We start from the raw sequence: 22,500 nt of genomic DNA on the forward strand, positions 1-22,500 counted from the left end.
GTTGCCCAGTTGCCCGAGCCAGAGGCTCATGTTTAAAACGTAAGACAAAACTATCGATGAGTAAAACTATAATTATGAAATATATTAAAAATGTATCAAAAACAGAACAATAAATGTGGAAATAAAATCAAATTGAAATATAAAAATTACTTAAGATACACTAGGACAGGGTAAGAATAAAATGTACAATAGAAAACAAATAGAAATGAAACTATGTACAAGAGTTACAATGACAGCTGGGCCCTAATTTACTGCAGTCAAAAGCCTTCAGGTTACGAGTGAAGTCACTAAACTTACTTGATGTTTTAATATGTGCAGGCAGTTTATTCCATAGGCGACTAACTATGTAGGTAAACGAGTTATGAAAGAATTTGTTATTGTAGCCAGATTGTTCCAGATTAATGCCCCTACCTCTTAAATTATATTTAGTATAACGAATCCAGTCTGAAAAAAGTCCTTGATATATTGTGGACCGTTAGAGTTCATGCATTTGTATAATAAAAAAAAGAGAACTGTAATAACGTCTATGTTCAAGAGACTGCATATCACTCAAGGATAACATAGTATCATAGTCAAGATTATTACCTAGGTTTAATAGAGTTTTAAAATTAAGTGCAGATTTGTTGGCTGACTCAAGTTTAGAGTTGAAAGTTTTATTTATTCCAATAAGTAGTGGGCTGCAGTATTCGAAATGAGGAAGCAGGTAGGCCTTGTAAAGTGATAGAGACACGTTACAAGGCATCAGTCTTTTAAGACGTCTTAGAACACCAATCTTGGCATGTTGGCGATATGTTCACAGTAGGTCAGTTTATTATCAATAGTCACCCCAAGACAGGGTTCTATCTAGGATTTATCGTTTGGGGGAGAAGTCCCGAGTGACCGAAGGCCACGAGGTTCCTAAGGGGGTCCGCGGGCATGCTCCCCAGGAAATTTTTTGAAATGAATATGCGCTGAGATGCAATCTGGTGCATTTTGAGACACATTAGGGCCGTTTATACGAGAGAAAATAAGCCGCGGCTAACTCTGGCGGCGGCTTACGTAAGCCGCGAAAGGAACTATTTATAGGAGTATAAACTCCCCGGCCAGGATAAGCCGTGGCTTGAGAAAGCCGTGAACGCAGATTTTGTACCATTTATACGGGGTGTTCGCGGCTTACGTAAGCCGCGGCCAGAGTTAGCCGCGGCTTAGTTTCTCTGGTATAAACGGCCCAAATTTTGAGAAATGTTACAGTAGCATTTTATTTTATTTTTTAGTTTTTTGATCACGTTCTGACAATGTTAAACTGAGCTCCGATATTTGCTAACGTGAACAGAAGAGTTACCCGACACGTCAAATTCCACAAATATTTATACATATTCGTTGACTTGTTAGTACGTGAATAAAATAAATAAACTCCACAACGGCTCTTTCCCATTTCTTACCAATGCTCGTAACTACTGCAAAATTCTAGATAACTGTAAACCTGTAAATAAAAACTGACCGCGGTAGATGCGACTGTTAACTGACAATGCGTCTAATCGAGTGTGAAAATACACATAATCATAATCACATAATCATGGCAATTGATCTTTGGAAAATCTCCCTGATCAACTTCAGGATCTAAATGTACTTTCCTTCTTTAAAAAGTTGAATTGAAATTGAATTGAATTACAAAGCCAGTTTGCGATTCTTTAGACTTTTGTAATCTGATGATCAACCACTGACTCCAGGACGTAATCTGACAACTGGTTAGGACCTTCGATGTAAATGCGCATGGTGTGTTCAAGTGCATCCGCACCGAGCCTACTGCGGAGCCTTGTTTTAATTAGCTTCATGGCCCTGAAGGAATGCTCAACAGTGGCTGTTGTCATCGGTAATACATTTACAATCGCAGCTACCTTTGCCAAGTTCATGTGCACTGATCTCGTTGCGTGTGGATGATTTTTCCGGTATAGTTAACAATTATTCCATAAGCGCGCGTTGGATATGAGATGGTAAATAGCCAACGAGGCGCGTAGCGCCGAGTTGGCTATAACCAGTCTCATATCCAACAAGCGCGAATGGAATAATTGTTTTATTAAATTCCTTCAACTCCAAAAATTTGGAAGTACGAAATACGAGCGGAAAAAGCGAGCAAATCCGAGCCAAATCGAAAAAAACTTGATGAGAACTTATGCGATGTTGCGTAATACCTTGTTGTCAGACAGACGCAGGCTCATCACAAAAACATTTCTTGCCTTTTCGCGTACTTCTAAACGTCGAAATTGATCCAAACTTTCCACAAAAAAAGTTTTTTTCTCCTTTTTGGCTTTATTCAAAGAGAAATTTGGCATTCCGGCGAAAACATTTTTAGTTTAGCAACGCTTAACGCAATCATTTACCATATAAGGTCAAACCAAGGTGTATGAGCTGATAACCGAGATTGAGTGAACCAATCAGAGCACGCGAAATGCATTATCCGAGGTTGAGAATTTAATAATTACTTAGAAGCTTCTACCCCTCAAATACCCTAGATAGAACCCTGCAAGAATTTTAAGAGAGTTTGCCAATTCCACCTTGGTTTCACCAACGAAGAATTCGGGTACATGAGTGTGACTACCAAGTACCATACCTTGAGTTTTGATACTGTTGACAATCAGATAATTCTGAGAAAACCAGGTGACCAGAATGTTAAGGTCCTGGTTTAAAGAAGTTTCTAAGGTGATGATGTCACGATCAGATGCGTAAATTGTAGTGTCGTCAGCATATAGACGCAAAGATGAGATTTGTCCGGCAAAGTTTAGGTCGTTTAGAAAAATGTTGAATAACAGAGGGCCAAGTAGACTACCTTGAGGTACGCCGCATTTGACTGGACACCATTCGGAAAATTTCCCATGAAACTTGACCCATTGCTGACGATCAGTCAAGTATGATTGTAAGAAAGCAATAGCATCATCGTTAAGACCATAGGCTTGCAATTTAGCCTGAAGTAGATTGTGGCAGATCGAGTCAAATGCTTTAGAAAGATCAACAGCAATAGATCTCTCTTCTCTGCCTCCCTTGGTCGTTGGAAGGAAAGGTACAATTGCGTATCATCTGCGTATCCCTGAACCTGTGGAAGGTGTTTCTTCACCACATGAAATAGCCGAGAAGCATACAATAAGAAAAGTATTGGTCCCAAACAGCTACCATGAGGAACTCCACTCGTTACATCAAAGTCTCGAGACTTTCGTCCGTCAACAGTTACACGTTGCCTCCTAGCAGCAAGGAAGGCCATGATCAATGGCATCAAATGCGGAGCTAAGGTCTAGTAAGATCAACAGAGTAACTTCTTGTTTGTCCATGTTCAGGAGCAATTCGCTAATTACATTCGACACTCAATTGAAAACCGCTGAAAGGCCACTTGAAATTAAATTGATATGGCAGAGAGCTGCCAGCTCTGTACACACGTTCTATATTCTCTTACCTAGCTGCCAGTTTAACGCACGTGCAACATGCAGGGCGGATGGTATAATGCACGTGCAACATGCAGAAGGTGTATAATACACGTTGAGTCTTTCTTCAACGCCTTGGATAACCACTATCACGTCTTGTGAATATCTCAAACCAATCGAATTTGTTAACCTTTTGAGGCTATAACTAAAGGCGCACTTTTAAAAGCACTACTCTTCTTACTGGAGAAAGGACAGAAAAAGACACAGTTTGAAAATCATGATGAGTAGCTTCAGTTGGTTTTAATCGACGAACGTTTCAAGGAAGAAGGAAGATATCTTTGAGGGAACAGGGGTGGCGCAGTGGGGAGAGCACTTGCCTCCCACCAATGTGGCCCGGTCGCCCGGGTTCGGTTCCCGGTCCCGGCGTCATGTGTGGGTTGAGTATTGTTGTTGGTTCTCACCTTTCTCCGGGAGGTTTTTCTCCGGGTACCCCGGTACCCCGGTTTTCCCCTCTCCTTAAAAGCCAACACTGCCAAATTCAATTCGACCCGGAATGCACGGACACATGTTGAAGGAGCTACTGAGCGCTCTTAAGGTGTTCCGTGGGTAAACAAATTCCATTACCATTTCCACAAAAGTGTAATAAACAGTCACAACTACCGTCGATGCCTCTTTTTTGCGCTTTAGAGTGGTTTCAAATTTGTCAATTTTCTTTAATTGCTGTAGACAAGTTCTTCCTTTGTCCTGTTTTTAATGCTTCCGAAAAACTCCTTTGTTATAGTAGAAAGTACGATCCGCTTATTCGTCTGAAGCTGAGAGCTGGCATTCAAACATTCTTGGAAGATGAAAAAAATTATAAATAATAGCCCACTTTCGATAAATTCAGTCCTAAACAAAAGGCATCACCTCGAGGCTCTGGGGAATAAACTCATACAAATCCTAATATTTATTCCCCAGAGCCTCGAGATGATGCCTTTTGCTTCGGACTGAATTTTAATATATCGAAATTGGTCGATTACAAGAGTATATACTTATACAAAAAACTGTAGTACGACAATATGCGTCTGTAAAGTTTCGGGATTTCAAGGAACTCGTGCCTGAGTTCCTAAACCACGTTTTTGGCTGGGAAGTATCATTTATTCTTTGTTTGAAAACTCATGTTTTTGGTGTCACTTTGCTAACTTTTTTCCCTCTTTACCTAGTGTCTGAGGGGAATTTGAATGAAGGCACGTCCGTTTGGTGCTTTTATCTTTAACAAACAATAGCGGATTAAACTTTTATACATTGGTATTAACTGGACAATGTGTCATGACGTCAGACTTAAGTTCTAATTCAGATGGGGGCAAAGAACTGCAATAACACAAATGGAGAAACACTTAAGATTCTAATTCAGTTTCCAAACAGAAAATGCTGCCTCTTACAGAGAAAGTAAATGAATTTGTCCGTTAGACACTAGTTATTGTTTTGAAATATAGGCTGGCTCAATGTAAAAGAACAAAAGCTCTTCAACAAATTGGACAATTCACAATTCGTGAGCGTGCTTAACTGAACAAAGACTAACCTAAATAGTGTACATTCTCTGAAAGCCGAATTAAAAAGAATTATAATTACTCGCTCTTTCTTGGCTCTGTTTGGTATTTACTAAATGACTGCTGCTAAAATGAGGTCGGCCTCGCGTACTTTGCTGACGAACACTTTAATTTGCTGGAGTTGTAACTTCGGTCTCTAGACTTTCGCATAGGAATACGATTAATAACTGTTTATTTAAGTAATACTCGGTAGTTAATTAGTTCGCATTAGAAATCGATATTATTGCTATTTGTAATGAATATTTATGACTAGTTTGTTTATTGAGTTCAGCCAATTATCGTCCGCTTGAATGCTTCGTGCGTTTGCTACGGGCAAAGAAACTCAAGTATTGACGTCGATGGAAGGAAATTGCTGCTGAATTATAGTGCTTGTCTTATAGTCGAATTGTGAGGCAAAGAGACTGATTTATGGTGAATTCGCCACTTCTTCTTCAATCTTTAATTACTTTAGTTGGAATGCCCATCTTCTTGGGATGATAGCAAAGCTTTGTGTCAGAAAGGAGTGAGCCGGCTTCATTGCGGTAACAAAATCAGAAGTTTTGTTTGTTCTATGACAAAATTGTGGTAAAAATTTGCTTCTTTTCAAATAGAAGTGATTAATTATACGTTGTTCGTCGTTTTAACTTCAGCGAAGATCAATCGATCAACGTTTGGACAACTTGTGGCACGATGGAGCATTTATATTCATGAAGTTTATATGATCAAGGATTATTGATATATATATGGTAACGTTTTCACAATGGCTGCTTCGGAGAATCAATCTGTCTTCGACGATTTCACCGAGAATCTGCCCAGGGCAAAACGCGATTTGGTTTTGCGTTTCGTGAAGGATCAAGAAGCTCTTCAAACTTCCCAGGTGGATTTGAAAATCGTTGACGATGAAATTCTCGACTTAATCGAATCAGCCTTTGTTGCCAAGGGCGAAGATACAAAGGTAAATTGCTCCGATGAGGACAAAAGTCTGGCCGATCATAAAATTAAACGACCTTTAACGCGTCAATTGTCGAACTTAAACTTGGACCAGGGAAACACGACCAACACTCCGACAGAAGCGATCTTCGCACCTCGTCCTCCGTCGGGACGACCTCGCGCCCGTACGCGTTCGTCGTCAAGGAAAGTAGCAAGTCAGTGTTCGGTCGACTACTCCGACGAACAGAATCGGACAGAAGCTCAGAAAACTGAGTCTTTGCATTATCGCTCTCGGGATGTCATCAATCGGGAATCTAAAGAAACAAGGGAATTAAACATCTCGTCGAAAACGTCCATCTCCGATGACACGGAATCGAGAACTAACTTAAAACTATCCTGGCCGGCGGCACAGCAACGCTTTTCGAGAAAAAATTTCGTCCCCCTACAAAAGCAGTTAGTTTGCGAAGGTGAGGACGTTTCGAACTACTACCGTTCGCCCTTGGAGAACTCTTCTGAAGTTCTCCGGCCTCAATCAAGCCAAAGCTTACAGCGTATTAAACCCGAAGAAATCCTTACCGGTAGAATATCGTCTGCCAGCGGAGGTGATCGACTAACATGCAACGCGTCTTCGCTGACAAAATCCGCCTTGTACGCAAAGAAACTTCACAAGTGCTCCCGAGGAAGAACGTATATTAATTTCAACAGACTCGACGCGCAGGTAGCATTCGAGAGGCCGCTTGGGTTGGAACATGTGCATCCATCAGATATACCTCTTTATCGAAGTAGTTCCGCGGCTTCTTCCAACGCCCCTTACGCCTTTGTTCATGTGCCCCCCATTGGAAGAGAAGGGCCGGCGCCTTCAAGTAGTTAGATACGACCTTATGGTTGCTCGTAAGCACGTCAGGAAACCAAAAAGAGTTTGGAAAAAAAATTAAAACCTATTTCCAAGTGGCTACACTCAGAAATTTCAAAACTCACTTGCTTTCTCGCTGGATGGTTTTTAGACAAACCATACGGATTTTTAAGCAAGTGTACAAAATGCCATAATTCGTGTCCTCCACTGTTTATATTGGAAGTTCATATCTGATTTTAAATAAATTATGTGATTTTGATCATGTTGCTTGGAATGAACCAGTGTTTGAAAACGTTACCTGCTGAGCAAGAGTGACCAGTTCCTGAAAAAAAAGACGTTATTTGAGAATATTAGAAAAACACCGGGTTTTTGCTTCTTCCTGTTTTCGTTATCAGAAAAGGCAGGTTAAATTCGGTGTCTTCGCAAAGCTCTTGCGAATTTGTTTACGTGTTCAGTACTGTCTTCTCCGCACTGGCATACTGTTGCATATTGCCTTGAGTAAGCTTGATTTTGTTTTAACTGTCGAACTTAAGTTAATACTAGACGTTTTGGTAGTCTAAGGCGTTGGAGAACGGGACGACAGCAAAACTATGGTTAATGAAACATCGTACGTGTGTTATGGTGCTAGTCCTGCGTGATGCATGCACGTGCGTTAGCAGGGACTTTCAGATAGACAACGGCGACGAAAACGTCACCTCAAAATATAACTTTGCACTGTCGACCTCTTTCATAATGGCGGCGAACTTGTTCTTTTGATTTAGTGCTAATAAGCCTTTATAGCCTCGCTACGACGAGCAGATTTCAAAAGAATTTTTGTTTCAAAATGAGGGCAGTAGGTGTAATTAACATAAATACAAAAAAATGTAAAAGTGGTCACCATTTAAGCCCCATTTACACTAGCAAGTTTTCCTTGGCAGTGTAAATGGAAAAATATGACAAGTTTTTCCTTGACAAGTGTCCTTGTTCAAAAACTAGCAAGCTAGTTTTTGAATGAACAAGGACACTTGTCGAGGAAAAACTTGTCAAGGACGATAAAATTAGTTGCTAGTGTAAATTACTTGTCAAGTGCACTTGTCAAGGAAAACTTGTCATATTTTCCATTTACACTACCAAGGAAAACTTGTCAAGGAAAACTTGCAAGTGTGTACAGTTGGCAAGTTTTCCTTGACAAGGCGGAAAACTTGCTAGTGTAAATGAGGCTTTATGAAAACAACAACAACTTTATTCTCTACTTGCACAAATCCCATAATACACAATGCATAGGCATTGTTTTCGATTTCTCTTGGGACATCTTCATGTCTCGGGAGAAATTGCAAACAACGATTATTTAAAATTTTGCGGGGTAAAAGAGGTGTATTATGGGATTTACGCAAGGGGAGAATTACCTTGTGTAAATGGAAAGAAAAGATTTACAAATATGTAGAGAGAACAGTAATGAGAACAAAGTACTCAGAAGTACCAAGAAGCTAATCTAGCTGAGTGGACGAAGTATCCTAAAATAAATTGGATACGAGCGGTTTCAGGGTTACCCAAAGAATGCTCACGTTGTCGTCAAAACCTCTTACGTCTCTGTGATGCAGAGTAGCGCAAAAATATGCGCTTAAATTCGTGCTGCAAGTGCACGATGTTTTTCCACTTTTAACCAGTGATATTCTTGTTTTGTGGGCGTTGTTGTTTGTTAAACTCCCTAATATGCTGCACGGTCCACGTTCCGGTGTTTCTTCCCACCCAACACGAGCGCACTGAGTTGTTAGTCTGTGCCCTCAAAGACCCGATTTTGTTCATTCAGCGCCAAGAATGTCGAACTCCGGCTGCTTTCGTTGGGACAAGTCCGGCCGTGAGTCCGCGAATCAGTGTGCAGTGATTGTCATTTTCTTGGGGTGGGAAGCTGCGGTGGGCCCCCAAGGGGACAAACTCAGGCCCTGGTTCTTTTTTAGTTCATGTAATACACCTGTCTTCGGAAGTGCTTGGATTTCACATCCGAGTCTGTTATAAAGAACCAGACCAGCTCCATGCAGGCACTCGTTGACGAACCCGTGCAGAAGTCGGACGCTGGTGGATTTCAATTAAATGTAGCTGAATGTAAAGCGTTTTAAAGTTATTCCGTAACTCCTACTCCCTTCTGTCGTAGAAGGGAGAATGGATCCCATAAACACTCACGTATTCCGGAACTGCATGGTCAAACTCGTTATTTTGGTGTTCGTCAAGAGAATCTCTACTCATTGGAACGCTCGTGAGCAATAGGCGACCATAATACTCTTTGTTTGCCCTCCAAATTTTGCATGAGCATTTTTTAGATTTTATCTTGGGACCATTGTAAGTCCCAAAAGAAACTGGAAACAATGCTTATGTAAAATGTTGGAGGGCGAACAAACATTATTACATTATTTTTGAAAGTGGCCTATAGCTGAACTGTTGTGAGGAACAGATGTGATGCGTGCAATATAGGGAAGATATCTGTTTACAAATATTGCTTTTGTTATTCAAATGTGCCAGCCACAGGAACAAAAGATCCTTTGTTTCGACAGCCAGTGAGGCTCTGGTTGGCGCATTAATGACAATAGGTGACGTCAACGATATCTTCCCTATAGTGGCAAAATTAATTTTTGTAATCAAATCCTGTGTTTTTGACAACTTGTAAAAACATCTTTCGTGATGAAAAAAATTTTTTGGGGGAAACCGTCTCATTGCGTAAAGGAAGTAAACTGCATTTCTGAAGTGCTCTTAAAAAAGTATCTTTTGACCGAGTTTGAGCGAGTTATTCCATGGCCCACGTGATCGCCATAAAATAAAATGGATCATGTAAGTAAGTCATCGCAGTAATCATTAAAAAACTATAGAAAGATGTAAGATACAAAAGGCACAACAGGACAAGGTTAAAACGGGTTGTGATATATTTGGTATAATGTTGTTGATTTGCGCATACCGGAGACGGATGATGAACACGCCAAACACCTACGCCTTTTACTAGCCCTCCCCCCACAGAAGATGACCTTCTGGGACACCGTGTGAGTCCTTTTTCCCGACAAGTCCAGAAATGGATCGATCTCAACAAGCACTTCTCGGTGGATCACATCTTGCGTACTGCCCAAGACTGAGTCAGTTGGAGACTGCTTACTGACAATCTCGACCCCAGAGCTCTTCTCTTGACTGAGGGAGAGAAGAGCTCTGGGGAACCCTGAAACAAAGTGTCTTCTCGTTGGTTTTCTTGAAGAACAATCAAAAGCGTCTCTAATATACCACTTTTACATTCTTGTGTCTTGTTGTCAATTAGACCTACTGACCTCATTTTGAAACAAAAATTCTTTTGAAATTTGCTTGTCGTAGCGAGGCTAGTAAGGCTTATTAGCATTAACACAAAAGAATATTTTATTTGGCCGCCATTATGAAAGAGGTCTATTGGTAAATTCCAATCTCGACCTCAGAGCTCTTCTCTTGACTGAGGGAGAGAAGAGCTCTGGGGAACCTTGAAATAAAGAGTCTTCTCATTGGTTTTCGTAAAGAACAATCAAAAGCGTCTCTCATTGGTGCATTCATGTTAGCACGAGGAGTGAGCAGGCGCCGTAAGTTTCAAATAGCCAGTTTTTGGCTGTAAGAACCGTACGGCGCATGTTCTCCTACATAGAGTTTCCCAGAGCCTTGGGTCGATCCGAGGCTTTGGTGACGAGAATAGCTTACTGATTGATGATGAATGTTGATAAATTTAATTTAAGATTATTTAGTGTATTAAACTCATTGCCTTAGCTTACATGTTGGCTAGGAACAGCAAGTTTCGAATCACATTGTTTGTCGAGGAAGGCTTATTTTACCGTGAAGCAATACCCAAAAAGGGCGCTTGAGGTCGTTGCCAGGCAACCTAAGAAACCAATAATATCGGAGTGCTTCGTGCTATCAGTCTGTTCGAACTCCCGGTCTAGGAGAAGTCGAAGCCGAAGAAACTCTCCCATCAGGGTGAATAGAAATAGCTAAATTACCCGATTTTTGATATATTAAATTAAAGTTGCTTATGGACAAAAAGCTTGACCTTGGAGAAAACCTCATTTTTCCCCAGAACTATGGCTATTCTTGTTATTTCACGTTTGCTATGTTAACAATTAACCAATATCAAAAATACAATAATACTCTTTGTTTGTCCCTCCAAAATTTGCATGAGCATTTTTTATATTTTCTCTTGGGACTTATAAGGGTCCCAAGAAAAACTGGAAACAATGCTTATACAAAATTTGGGAGGACAAACAAAGAGTATTATGATATTTTTGATATTGGCTAATATGTGGATGTCCTCTTTTTCATCTAATCAGTATTCAGTTCTCCAGACATAACATTTGACTAAAATGAATGTGTCTGAGTTTTCTGTCCAAACAACGCGATAACAGAAGCATAACCTCAGCCAGTCGAACATGTGTTTGGTGTTTACTTCCGTCAGTAAACAATGTTCATTCTAAAAGTAAAATAGCTATTTGAAATGGATCTAAGAATTTTAAAGGGGCTTTGTTACGAAATCTAGTTAAATTCAGCGATTGGGAACCACCAACCATAACCAAACATATCAAGCGAAACGTAAGAATAAATGTAATTAGTTTTAAAACCACTTAAGGAAGGTTTGAATTACACACTAAGTACAAAACTAGGCATGGATGGGCAAAATAAAAGAAGAAAAAAAGTGGATTGCAATTGGGGTTTTCGAAAACTGTTCAGCTTAGCAGTTTCAAAGTTTATATATCTGTATTGTTTGTTAGATCAATTATGTATGCTCGACATACATTTTTCGTCGCAAAGCTTTGAGATGTGTTCTTGAAAAGTTCTTTTTTTGCATGAGTTAACCGTAAGTTTCATAGCGAGTAGTGACGAACAACTGGTAAAACTGCGCACAATCAATAGATCACTTTCGATATATTAAGATTTAGCTTGGCAGTGAGGCCTAAAGGACACAAACAAAGGAAACTGAATGAACACGTTTATTCATTTCTTTTGTTTGTGTCCTCCAAGGCTGCCTATCAAGCTGAATTTTAATATATCGAAAGTGGTCTATTGCACTGCGTCACACACAGCCCCAGCCTTTAAATGTTACATTTTTTCTGCAGCCCTCGTCACAGCAAAATTGCTAATTGCTTTTGAGTCAACCTGAAGAGTTTCGCGCAGAATTTGCATGGAGTACAAAAGGCTTGTTCGCCGAAGGAAATAGAATTCTTCATCAAGTTAATAGACGTGAGCCGAAAAGTTAGTATTTGAAGAGCAGCGTCAAAAAATAATTTTTCTTTTGAAATGCATTTTAATGATCTCCCTAATAGCATAAAGTTGACTCATTTTTTTCTAAGACCAATTAGATACCTCCATTCAAAACTCTATGTTATAACTTCTTTTGTGACGAGCACAGGGTTCTAACTGTTAAATTACTCAAAACTTTATTATTTGAGGCTTTGTATGAGAACTGAAATCTAGGGCCTTCTTTGAAAGATAATTTTTAATAGCAAAAAGAAATATCCCTTCAAGAAAAATATTGAAAACCTTTGACTTCTTTTTCAAGTGACAGTTTCTTTTAATAGAACGTAGGCGTGTGCCTTGGGGCGATACTTTGGAAACAGAAGTGGAAAATACGGTTGTTTGTTGCATTGTTGGGCTTACCACAGTCACTGTGAAGAGATTAACTTAAACTTGTTGTAATTTGTCAATTGAAAACTGTTCTTGCGTATTTATATTAGAAAACACTAGTGGTTTTTTTCACCGGTCTGCTAACGTTCGAAAAGTCAGGGTCCATTGGTGATTTCAAATTTTTCAAAAAACCAAACAAGCTGAGCATAATCAATTGATATCTGTCTTGTTAAATATTTAGCATATTCCAGTTCTAGAGTGACAAGTTGGCTCTGTCACCTCTTTCCTTTCTTTTTTATTTATTTTAAAATTTCTTTGTTTTATATACAATTTATTGACAAGACTGTCTATACTCTTAAATTAGCTATTAAGTTCATAGATATTGTACTATAGAATATTCTCGAGAATAGCAGGAATTTCTAAGAAAAGTACAAACACGGAGGAAAAATTAACATTTTAATATTTTATAATTTGTCCTATTTCGAAACATGGCCTTTTGTTCGCCAAGAAGTAAGGACTTATAAAATCAGTGCTTTCTGCTACGAACAGTTCCTAGGCCTCTCGTTTGATATATAGATATATTCTCGTATTTCTTTTATAATCAAATCGAATAGTTTTTCTAATCTTTGCAATTAATTCACTTCAGCCCTCTCTTGTTGCGATGGCAATTTAAGTAGTTATTGTTATCTCACAGCGCTAAAAAGTAAACCCGACGGCTAACGGGACGTACCTCTTACTAAAGGAGAAGCATCGGTGAAATTCTTGGTCTATTTTCCATTTGTATTTTATTCCCGGCGTTTTATTTCTGCTCTCACTTAATTTTTAGTTACTCCATAACTACCCTCGTCTGTTTAATTCTGTTATGTTTCTTTGCAGACTCTTTTTGTTTTCTTCAAATGGCTTTATATATGTATACCACAGTAAATGTATATTTAATATTGTCTATCTATATCGTTTTTTGAATCGTCTACGCATCTCGCTGCTGTTCTTCTGGCAAACAAGAATCGCAAACGTTTTCCTCTTTTCTATCTCTTGTATAGCCATGCCATTGTTGTAGACAAGAAACCTTTTAGTTTGACAACTCTGTGTACAGACTGAACGTTGTTCTTGCTAATTGAAAGGAACAGGTTGACACAAGTCGGCATTTACCCAATATCGTAACATTAAAAGTATTATCTGCTGTGTTGTGTGTTTTATTTACCACCGCAGTGTTCTTTTTCCCTTTTGCCGAACGTTTTGATGACACGTATCCAGTTGAATGGTGAAAAGAGAGAACACGTATATATTAAGTGAACAGAATCTCTTTTTACCCAACTTGAAGTCTGCTTAGACCGGGCCTAATTAAAGCGTAAAACCTCGCTGAGGGCGTGATCGCTGGCCCATCGCAGACATCGGTCTGGATAATCTGCTGGCTGAATCCAGCATTTCTCCTTCTTCTTCAAAATCAAATTTAGGAGGTGCCGGTCTACGTGGTCGGTGAGTTCTATTCCTGTTTAAAGGAGGCAAAGTCCTTGGACGACTGCTGTACTCAAACATTTTGCTACCATCGTCCGATATACTTGATATGCTGCTCTGGCGTGTTGGTGGCGGCGAAGTAGAAATATCGGATAAACTTGTGCATGAACTAGAGTCGTCGAGGCTTGATGCGTCGCTTGTTAGTCTCCGTTGACGCCTAAGACTAGGCTCTATGCGCTTTTGAACGCTGTAGTCTGTTCTCGAAAGAGATAGTCGTCTCCCTTGGTCCGCGACTACTTCCATAATCTCGTCAACAGTAGCTTGTTGCTCCGAAGTCTTCTTTCTTGGAAGGCGAGGGTAATGGTATTTCGTAGCTGCCATCTGCCCGTTTGGGTTTTCATCCGTTTCTTGCTTTTCAGTCTCCTTCATGGAGAAGTCAAGATGGCTTTTTGCTTCGCCTGCAGAGCGTAATAAACAGAAAGTTGTAGTTTGAGCAACAGCACGGCAGATTACATAAACATCTCTTCAACAACCGAAAAGATAGTTAACAACAAAGTAGCGTGGTTTTCTGTTTTGTGGTGAATAGAACTTACCAGAAAATTACGATTATCATAGAAATCTGGCTACGAATCGACTCACTGTAGCGAACAATTTCTCTTTCTTTCAGATGAGTTTTAAGCCACGTTACTCCGACCGCAATACATGTGCGAATATAAATGAAGACAAAACAGAAAAGGCTGATTTAACAGCAACATTATCAGTGAGACAGTTTCTTTTATCATTGGCCCCCAGCTTTCGAAACAAGAACGTCAACACGTGTGCATTAAATTCGCCAATAAGCTGTAATTTTCGACAGGAATCCGAAACAATAGAGCAACGTGAACGCGCGAGATGTAATTAAGCTTGCGACTCACCACGCGTTCAGCTGACCTTTCGTTCCAGATCTTGATTCAACGGATCTGGCCTGTTGGAGCTATCTCGCGATTATTTAGCCTTTCACAGCCGTCATTAAAAGACAGACACACCTCGATATTAAGATGTCGTTATATTTCTTTTCTGACTTCTAAAATCGTTTCGTGATGTGCTCATGTGCACGCCTAATGCTAAGAACATGTTAATGCACTAAGCAGGTTCCTTGTTCACGATGAATAACTAACAAGTAAGAACGTTTGATCGTTCGTTCTTTAATAAATGTATGACGTTGATGTTACTAATAAATAAATGCAGAGACGCCAAATTTTCAATCCTCAATATCTTAAAGTCCTCAGTGTTCGTTAGCAACGCGAGGGTTGTTTACAAACACTACTTGAAAGTAAAATGGTTGCTGTTCACCATTATTCCCCCAGGCTCACACACTTCACGCTAGCGAGAATAATGGAGCCCTTAACAGCTGGGCTATATATCTCATCTGCGCAAATTTAGTTTTGATGCCTTTTTTTTTACGCTCTAGGAACTAGAAATCTTCAAAGTACACCGTTGGCGTCCAACAGGTTATATATCATTTACAGGCAATATATCTGTTTTGAGAAAGGAACAACATTTTTCGGGTTTCTTAACCTTAATGAACCAAGCCGGATCTTTCTAAGAGACATGAGAACTCCACTCATCTGCGCGAACACAATCTCATCTTGGCATATTCTAGAAGATACAATTGCGAAAATCATTTCTTACCGGGCTTCTCTCTTCTACAGAGGCTTTAGGAAATCTGGCGACTCCGCTGACAGTGCTAATAGTCGGGTTTAATTTTTAGAATTTCACTCGGTGTCCCCGCGGCTAACACTGTGTTTTTCTGTCACGTTGCCATGGAATTTTCTTCAATTTAGTTCCCCCATATTGTCATCGAATTTCTGCGCCCAAACCAGTCTTTTCCTAAATCGCCGCCACAACAGGGGGTCGTTTTAGCATATAGAATTAAAGTGGGTGTTTTTAGAAAACCTGGTTGTTTTTTTGCCAGAGCATCCCGCAAAACTCTTTTTTTAGAAATGTAATTTTCAAGAGTTAAATATCCTCTTTTTGCCCTTTGGCAGTGTATTAAGAAATTTTGTTTATAAAAGACGGAGTTCGAACGCTATATTGACAAGTGGTAATTGGGATAATATTGCGATTTAGCACGAAAGGTTTTTTTAAAGAAAAATTTGCATACTGACAGAATACAGATATTTCTATGCAAGACGAAAAACAAGCGCCTTTTGCCTTCAAAAATAGTTCATTACAAACGCTGGAAAAATCCCTGAAATCCAAACAAGGTTTAACAATGTTGGGCCATGGTGTAGCCTTTTCCGCTAATACTAACTGCTTCGCTTTGTCGAGAAATATTGCACAGCTAAATATGACTGACTATGTGTATATTCATATCTGTTGCCAAATTTATTTTTACATGCAAACGTCATTTAAAAAACACATTGCAGCGTACTCGGGTAAATTATAACGATAACCGAATTTTAGTATAGTGCTCATCATTCTGTTCCTTTGCGTGCCCACTCGATTGGAGTTCTACGTGCATAATTGTCAACTGAAGAAATGTGCACTCCTTTCCAAATTTATCTTTCACGGACACTTGAGATATGGAGTTTTTTAACGACTGATGTTTTCTTCGATAGAGAGAAAACGTCGGGTTTGTGGATTACAATATTAGATATTTAAGCACTGGGTATCATGGCAATTGATTTACCATATAAGGAAAGAAAATGTGGTGTCCGATTCAGCATAGTGAGGTCTTATTAATTAACAGAATATTCTGCTTGTAATGTATTTAGCTCAATCTTCGACGATCGAACGCGTTGTGTGTGCTTTATTTAAGTTGTTTTTACTTTGAAAAGACTTTGGGGTAGTGTTGGGCTGAGTTCTAACGTCTACATGATCGCAGACTATAAACATCTTTTCTTCCATTTGCGGTAATTGAAGATATGTAATTTAGTGACTGTCCTGTCAGCATCGCATATCCGTTGATCCAATAACCTAGTTTAATGACCTAGGTGTTCGCACGATTCTCTTCTAGCTGGAGTATCAAACTTACTTATAGGATGGTCTTCAGGTTTGATTCCTGCTACTGATCAACCAGAGTTTTCTTTTCTTTTTTCGTTGGAAGTTACTATGCCGTAGTCGCTCAGTGATAACTTTTGCATTTGAAGCATAGACCAACGAACCAACAACTACAAATCAGTCAGCTTTTGTCCATTGCGTTCACAAAGTATCACTGTTAATTCCCGGGTTTTCTCTGTCAGTTGTTTTGTTGAATTTATTGTAAAGGAGAAACGATTAGAAAACGCCCAACAGTAAATCAAGTCGGCATGCAAGACTGGCCATCTACTGGCTTATAAGATGTTGCACTATCGACTACCGGTACGTTTGCTTCCCTCGAGGTTTCTCAGTCCTGTCTTCTTTAGAGTTGACTGAATAGTTTTCCAAGTTGTGGGACAACTTCTCGTTACGTCTTTTTTGTCATGCTTTTTGGCGTTTTATTTTTATTTTTTACGTCAAAGGTCAAGTCTTATTTGTTGGTAGAAATGAATATTATTCAATTAATTACATGAAGCCTTGGAAAAGTTTACGAAATAGTCTGATTTACAGATAAGTCCAGTATATTACGAAGCTAAAATATACCGGTTTTTCGTAAGACTTTTAGAGGCTCCCTGCCTGTATATCTCAATGATGTACTGTCACCCGAAAAGGCGGACATCTTAGCCAAAAAGCACTATTATATTTCGCCTTTTAATTGCAAAACAGTTGGTGTCAATGAAGTTTACGCGCGTGGATTAAAAAAAAAAACGGAGTAAATCGAAGTTTTTCGTGAGAAACGCTTAATTAAACTCCAAAGTGCGCCTCTTTTGGTAATTGATTGAGTATTAAAGGGAAATTAAAAGCTGGCTAGCACCACATGCGCTGACTCGGAACTGGCAGAATTAACAAGTAAAGAAGACAATTTTTATTTCCTGCTTGGAGATATTCAAATGAACTTTTTACATTTGAGCGATTTAAATAAAACATTACAAACAATAATCACAAAAATATTTCGCAATGTCATGGTGTTTTTGTTTCCTTCATCAGGAAAAACAAAAATGATTTGAACTATCGTTAACTTAGAAGGAGAGATGTCCTAACCGGAAATATAGACTAAGTTGTTCTGTCAAATACCCAATTTGACTTCTTCTCTCTAAAACCATAGTTCAGTGCTAAAACGCAGAAGAGTCGCACCCTTTGCACGAAAAATTACGTGTTAACAAAAACCGAAGTCATTACATAAGTGTCATTACTTAATATTCCGTTCTCCTATCACGATACCAAGTAAAAATTCATTTTTGCAGCTGTTAATGTTTCATCCTATTACATCAAAGTGCATCAGTTCCTGACCACACTCTTTTTTGTGATTTCATTAGGCCAGTTAGATTCAAACGTTTTCGATAAAATCTTTGCTTCTCTTCCATGGTATCTTTGAAAACACAAACTTGCAGCCAATAAGGTTACTCTAGTGAAGCTTTTTGCGTACCAGTGAAGGCTTTGTTCAATTCTCATTTGAAGTGTTTTTCGTAATTATTAATCCTGAGTCATTCATCAGTTTGTGGTAGTATCATGACTCAGACGAAAACGTAATATACCATAGCATTATTTTTTACTTCGCTTGTGAGCGAGAGCACAAATTCTCCGTTCAAAGTTCAGCGCGTATCGTTTTTTCTTACAATGCGGTTGCTTTGAAACAAAATTGAAGGTGATCGTTCCAAATTCGGTGATAAAACTTGTTATACAAAAATTTCGAAGATGCCATAAATATTTTATTTTCAGCATTTATTCATGCTCACTTAATTCAAAAATCGACTGAATAATTTTTCTTTTTCTTGGTACAGCCGAACGGCGACTAACTGAATCACGAGTGAGTGAAAATTCGTGTTGCAAAGGTATTTGTTTTTTACCATTCACATGTCAACGAGTAAGAGGAAAAAAATTATGTTTTGGTCATTAATTCCTCATGCAAATGAAACTGAAAGATTTCAATCACTTTTACACATCAAGAAGTTGTTCAGGGATACGCTCTCTCATTTTTACGTGTCTTCAATGCGGTTATGAATAAAAATGACCATCACTTTTGAGGAGAAATTTATTACATAGAATGTCTGTACTCGGGAGGCTTTACTCAAGCGACCGGTTAATCTCATGTAAAGTACCTTTATCCCTTTCTTTCGAAACAAAGTAAATGCAGTCAGACTTCCATTTAAGATCAATATTTAATTAATTCAGTGAAATTTTGGAAAACAGGCTCACGGAAAATTATTCCTTTTTCACAAATTGTTATATTGTTTTTGCTTGTCTTTACAAAAAGCAAAACACGCGTTACTGTGACTTAGATTTCTAAATTTTAACCTTTGCTTTTAGATGAAGAATAGTTTCTCATGTTCAGTTTTCCACAATATAAGTTTACTTTGTGGCCTCATGAAAAGGAAACCAATGAAACCTACGACATTAGATGAGGGTTTCACTTCAGCGTTACGGGTTCCTCTGAAGAAATAAATCGTTCACTCACTGTGAAGCAACTAGTGAGTTTTGGTGTATAGAGCGGCGCTTTGCGATTCAAATAAGTTGCATTTACCGGTTACATAACAGATTGCGCATTATTGTCTGTAGTTATATTTAACTGCAAAATATAACACAAAATCTATGTCTTACCTTTGTTGAGCAAGTTGACTGTCTGCAATTATAGCTGCAGGGATTGTATTTCTTCTTATCGAAACAAATTGCCTCTTATACCACTAGTTCTCTCCATCAACTTTAAATGGTTACTGTTCTTGAGTTCTTATTCATGTGATATTTGCTAATTCGTTTGATATTTGCTTGCATGTAGTACTTGCATGTAGTACTTTTCCCAACACAAATACCGAGTGACTTAACCTGATCTCACAAAGAAAATGTGGAAGCTTACGTGACTCAAAAGATGGTTTCCTTGGTAACCAAATACATTTAACAAAATGCGAGAGCCAATTACTGTATTTTAAAAAGAGATGCTCGAGGCATGTTTCGGTTTAATTAGAGTTTTAAGAATGGTTCAACAATTTCTTATTTTTCCGCAGATTTTTGTTCGAAAGCTAAGCAATAAGCGAAAGGTAGTTAAATCGAGATTGAAATGGTTTTTGTGGTATTTGCAGAAATGCTAGGAAAATGTGGCTAGCGTCAAGTCACGTGATCAATAACCCTGTTCTGAAAAGAAAATATCCTCTCTCTCTTAGGATTCTGGGACACCAATATGGCCGCCATTTTTAATTCATCCTTGGGTTCAAAGTGATTCTTGAATATTTTGTGAAATAATAATAACGATAAGCATGACATTTTGGCTTAATGTTTTCGCCATTATCAATTTCACTCTGACTGAAGTATCACTCGCACTATATAGTTCCAAGGAAATCATGATGGACGTAGTTACCAGGAACACATGGGATTTTACCCCATGTGGTGGTTATTTACTTGAAAAAGCGATCTGATTATGCCTATTATTAGATTTCTCAACCCCAGATATTGCGATTCCAACGTTTCGATTGGCTCCCTGAATCTCGGTTGTCAGCTGATATGCCTTAGGAACAAGCTAAGTGTTTTCAAGGTACTGACAAAAAACATGGGGGCTGGGGGAAAGCAAAATTTCCAAGTATCCAAACTTTCATAATTTATTAGAATTTTACGAAACAATTGTTCCATTCGCGCTTCCATGCGCTGTGTGTATTCAACAAACGCGAATGAAGTAATCATTGCACAGTCAGGAAAAATTAAAGCAGGGAAGAAGCTTGAAGTCGACCATAACTGAAATGTTGGATAAGAAGAAATTGCTTCGAAGTTTAGGAACCGTCAAAACCGCCTCTGTACAATTTTTTTTGCTTCCAATATTTGCCCAACGACCGCCCATGTTAGACAAAGAAAAACAAGGCTATTTGAAGTAAATTCAATTAAAGTCTTCTAAGAGAGTTGACGTAGCTTTTTATTATGACACCGGCAGCTCCAAACCGTGTTTGGCACGCAATATTACAGATGGGTTTGCAAAATTTAATGTTCGCTGATATTGACAAATAAGGCTTTATTGAAACTGTAATGGCGAGAATATGGGCTTTAATGCATGCTTTAGCTTTCCCATAAGAATTTCTCAAATGTGGTTATTTTTGGTGACTAATTATTTGTTGAAGCTTGTCAATAAGTTTGCGTTATATTATTATATTATTATTATTATTATTATTATTATTATTATTGTTATTATCATCATCATCGATAGCCTTTTATATAGTAACATATAGTAAGAGAGTGTAGCTCGACATGATATAGCTAGCTCTAAATCGTGCAAGCACTTCAATACCGGATAAGATTACCGTTGAAACTTTTTGCCTAAAATGCCCTTTTTCCCCGACCGGTTAACTGAGTGCCGAGTTGAACATCGGACGACCCTTGGGAAAGTCGCGGGTTTGCACCACCCCGGCTGGATCAACACTAACCAGGGAGAAAATGCCGGCGATTACGTACGAAAAAGATTATTCTTTCAAGTCAGACGAATGTAAAATGTGGCTTTCTCTCATAAACCTCTCTTCGTAGGCCCTCCAGGACGTCAAATGTCTTATAGACTGTTTGAAAAAGGTCTGGCAAGGGGTTCTTGCTGCTGTAGTCTGTTGTGGTGTCTGCCAACAAGGTCAGGCTCATAAATCGAACTAAACCGAACTTAGAAAGCGACAGCAAGGCTTGCTACCTTGATGATGTTCCTTTGAAAAAGAAGCTATCTTGCAAGTTAAACTCGCACAATGATGCAATTCAACTAAAGATAGGAAGCAACGTTACGATCCAGTTGAAGGAAGGCAATAAAATTATTTAGTCACAGTCGAGACGAACTTTCCGTTTTTTGTCGAGCGTTTTCTATCAAAAGCTTTTGGCTCCGTAGATTATGTAACACTCCCGACGTTTTTCGACTTTTACTGTTACTATTACTTGCATGCCAATTTGTCTAGCCACTTAGCCTCTGAGCCAAGCTGTCTTGTTAAATCTTCGCGTTTGAGAGAGCAAAAATATTTACAGTCAACTTGAACTGACAAAAAAAATGCAATTTTAGTTTTACGACAGCGGAAGTGTTCACATTTTCGGCGGCAACAATTTGGTTCTGTCTCCGGTTTAACAATTTCTCTTCTAGTAAGTTAAATCCAACTTGTTCTCGTAACTGCCGGTTTTCGTAAAGAGAAACGACGTTTTCGGCCGGCATTACTTTTCCCCTCAAATGATGGCAAAATGTGGAAGATAAGAACTTAACCTCTGAAGTATTAGCTACGAAACCACATTTGGCTTAAGTACTGATTCGAGAAGTGAGGAGAATAGAAACAAGCTTTTGCTGCATTGCCTGTACTAATGCTTTCATATCCTGACCGGCTGAATAAAATTGCAAGTTAAAAACTGAAAATAAAGTCGAGTCAAATACAATGAAAAGTTTCTCTTCGCAGACTGTTGCCGCAGCGCTGATTTCAAAATTGTGTTTTCAGGAAGTGCGTTCAAGTTGACTTTGCTTCTGCAGAACGATATATTTCTAGGAATCCTTTGGGATCTTGTCTTTTCGTGACGACATACTTTTCACCTGCTACTTCAGAGAGAATATAATCACAGGAGATTTTTGCCGGAAATTCACAACTCAGTGTTGTTAAAATTATTTATTTCACTTTTTGTATCCACAGGGTTCATTTCTTTGATAAGCCAGTGCTGTTAAAGT

At 38.8% G+C, this 22,500-nt stretch overlaps 2 protein-coding genes across 7 annotated transcripts in view; one reads left to right on the forward strand and one right to left on the reverse strand.

Moving 5' to 3' along the window:
- The first annotated feature begins 5,305 nt into the window (after positions 1–5,305).
- Positions 5,306–7,000, forward strand: LOC137974037 (uncharacterized). The gene is made up of 2 exons (XM_068820959.1): positions 5,306–5,502; positions 5,611–7,000. Exon 2 carries the CDS (start codon positions 5,721–5,723, stop codon positions 6,759–6,761), a length of 1,041 nt encoding a protein of 346 aa, XP_068677060.1. The 5' UTR covers positions 5,306–5,502; positions 5,611–5,720; the 3' UTR covers positions 6,762–7,000.
- Positions 7,001–12,615: 5,615 nt separating this feature from the next.
- Positions 12,616–22,500, reverse strand: part of LOC137991098 (uncharacterized) — a 10,188-nt gene continuing 303 nt past the window's right edge. Inside the window, exons 1-2 of one of the 6 annotated variants that reach the window (XM_068836345.1) lie at positions 19,449–19,646; positions 12,616–14,248 (exon numbers count right to left, since the gene is read on the reverse strand). In XM_068836345.1, the coding sequence (XP_068692446.1) occupies positions 13,677–14,219 (543 nt within the window). In that variant the 5' untranslated portion in view covers positions 14,220–14,248; positions 19,449–19,646 and the 3' untranslated portion in view covers positions 12,616–13,676. Of the gene's footprint in view, positions 14,249–14,383; positions 14,574–14,704; positions 14,983–15,461; positions 15,606–19,448; positions 19,647–22,500 lie in introns of those variants that run through there. The other 5 variants (XM_068836463.1, XM_068836430.1, XM_068836295.1 and 2 more) reach the window with 5 other exon arrangements.

The sequence above is a fragment of the Montipora foliosa genome, chromosome 1 (genome assembly GCF_036669935.1).
Source record: "Montipora foliosa isolate CH-2021 chromosome 1, ASM3666993v2, whole genome shotgun sequence".
Classification (NCBI taxonomy): domain Eukaryota; kingdom Metazoa; phylum Cnidaria; class Anthozoa; order Scleractinia; family Acroporidae; genus Montipora; species Montipora foliosa.

Coding starts and splice junctions, on each gene's coding strand:
- LOC137974037 (XM_068820959.1), top strand. CDS start 5,721: ATGGCTGCTTCGGAGAATCAATCTGTCTTCGACGATTTCACCGAGAAT.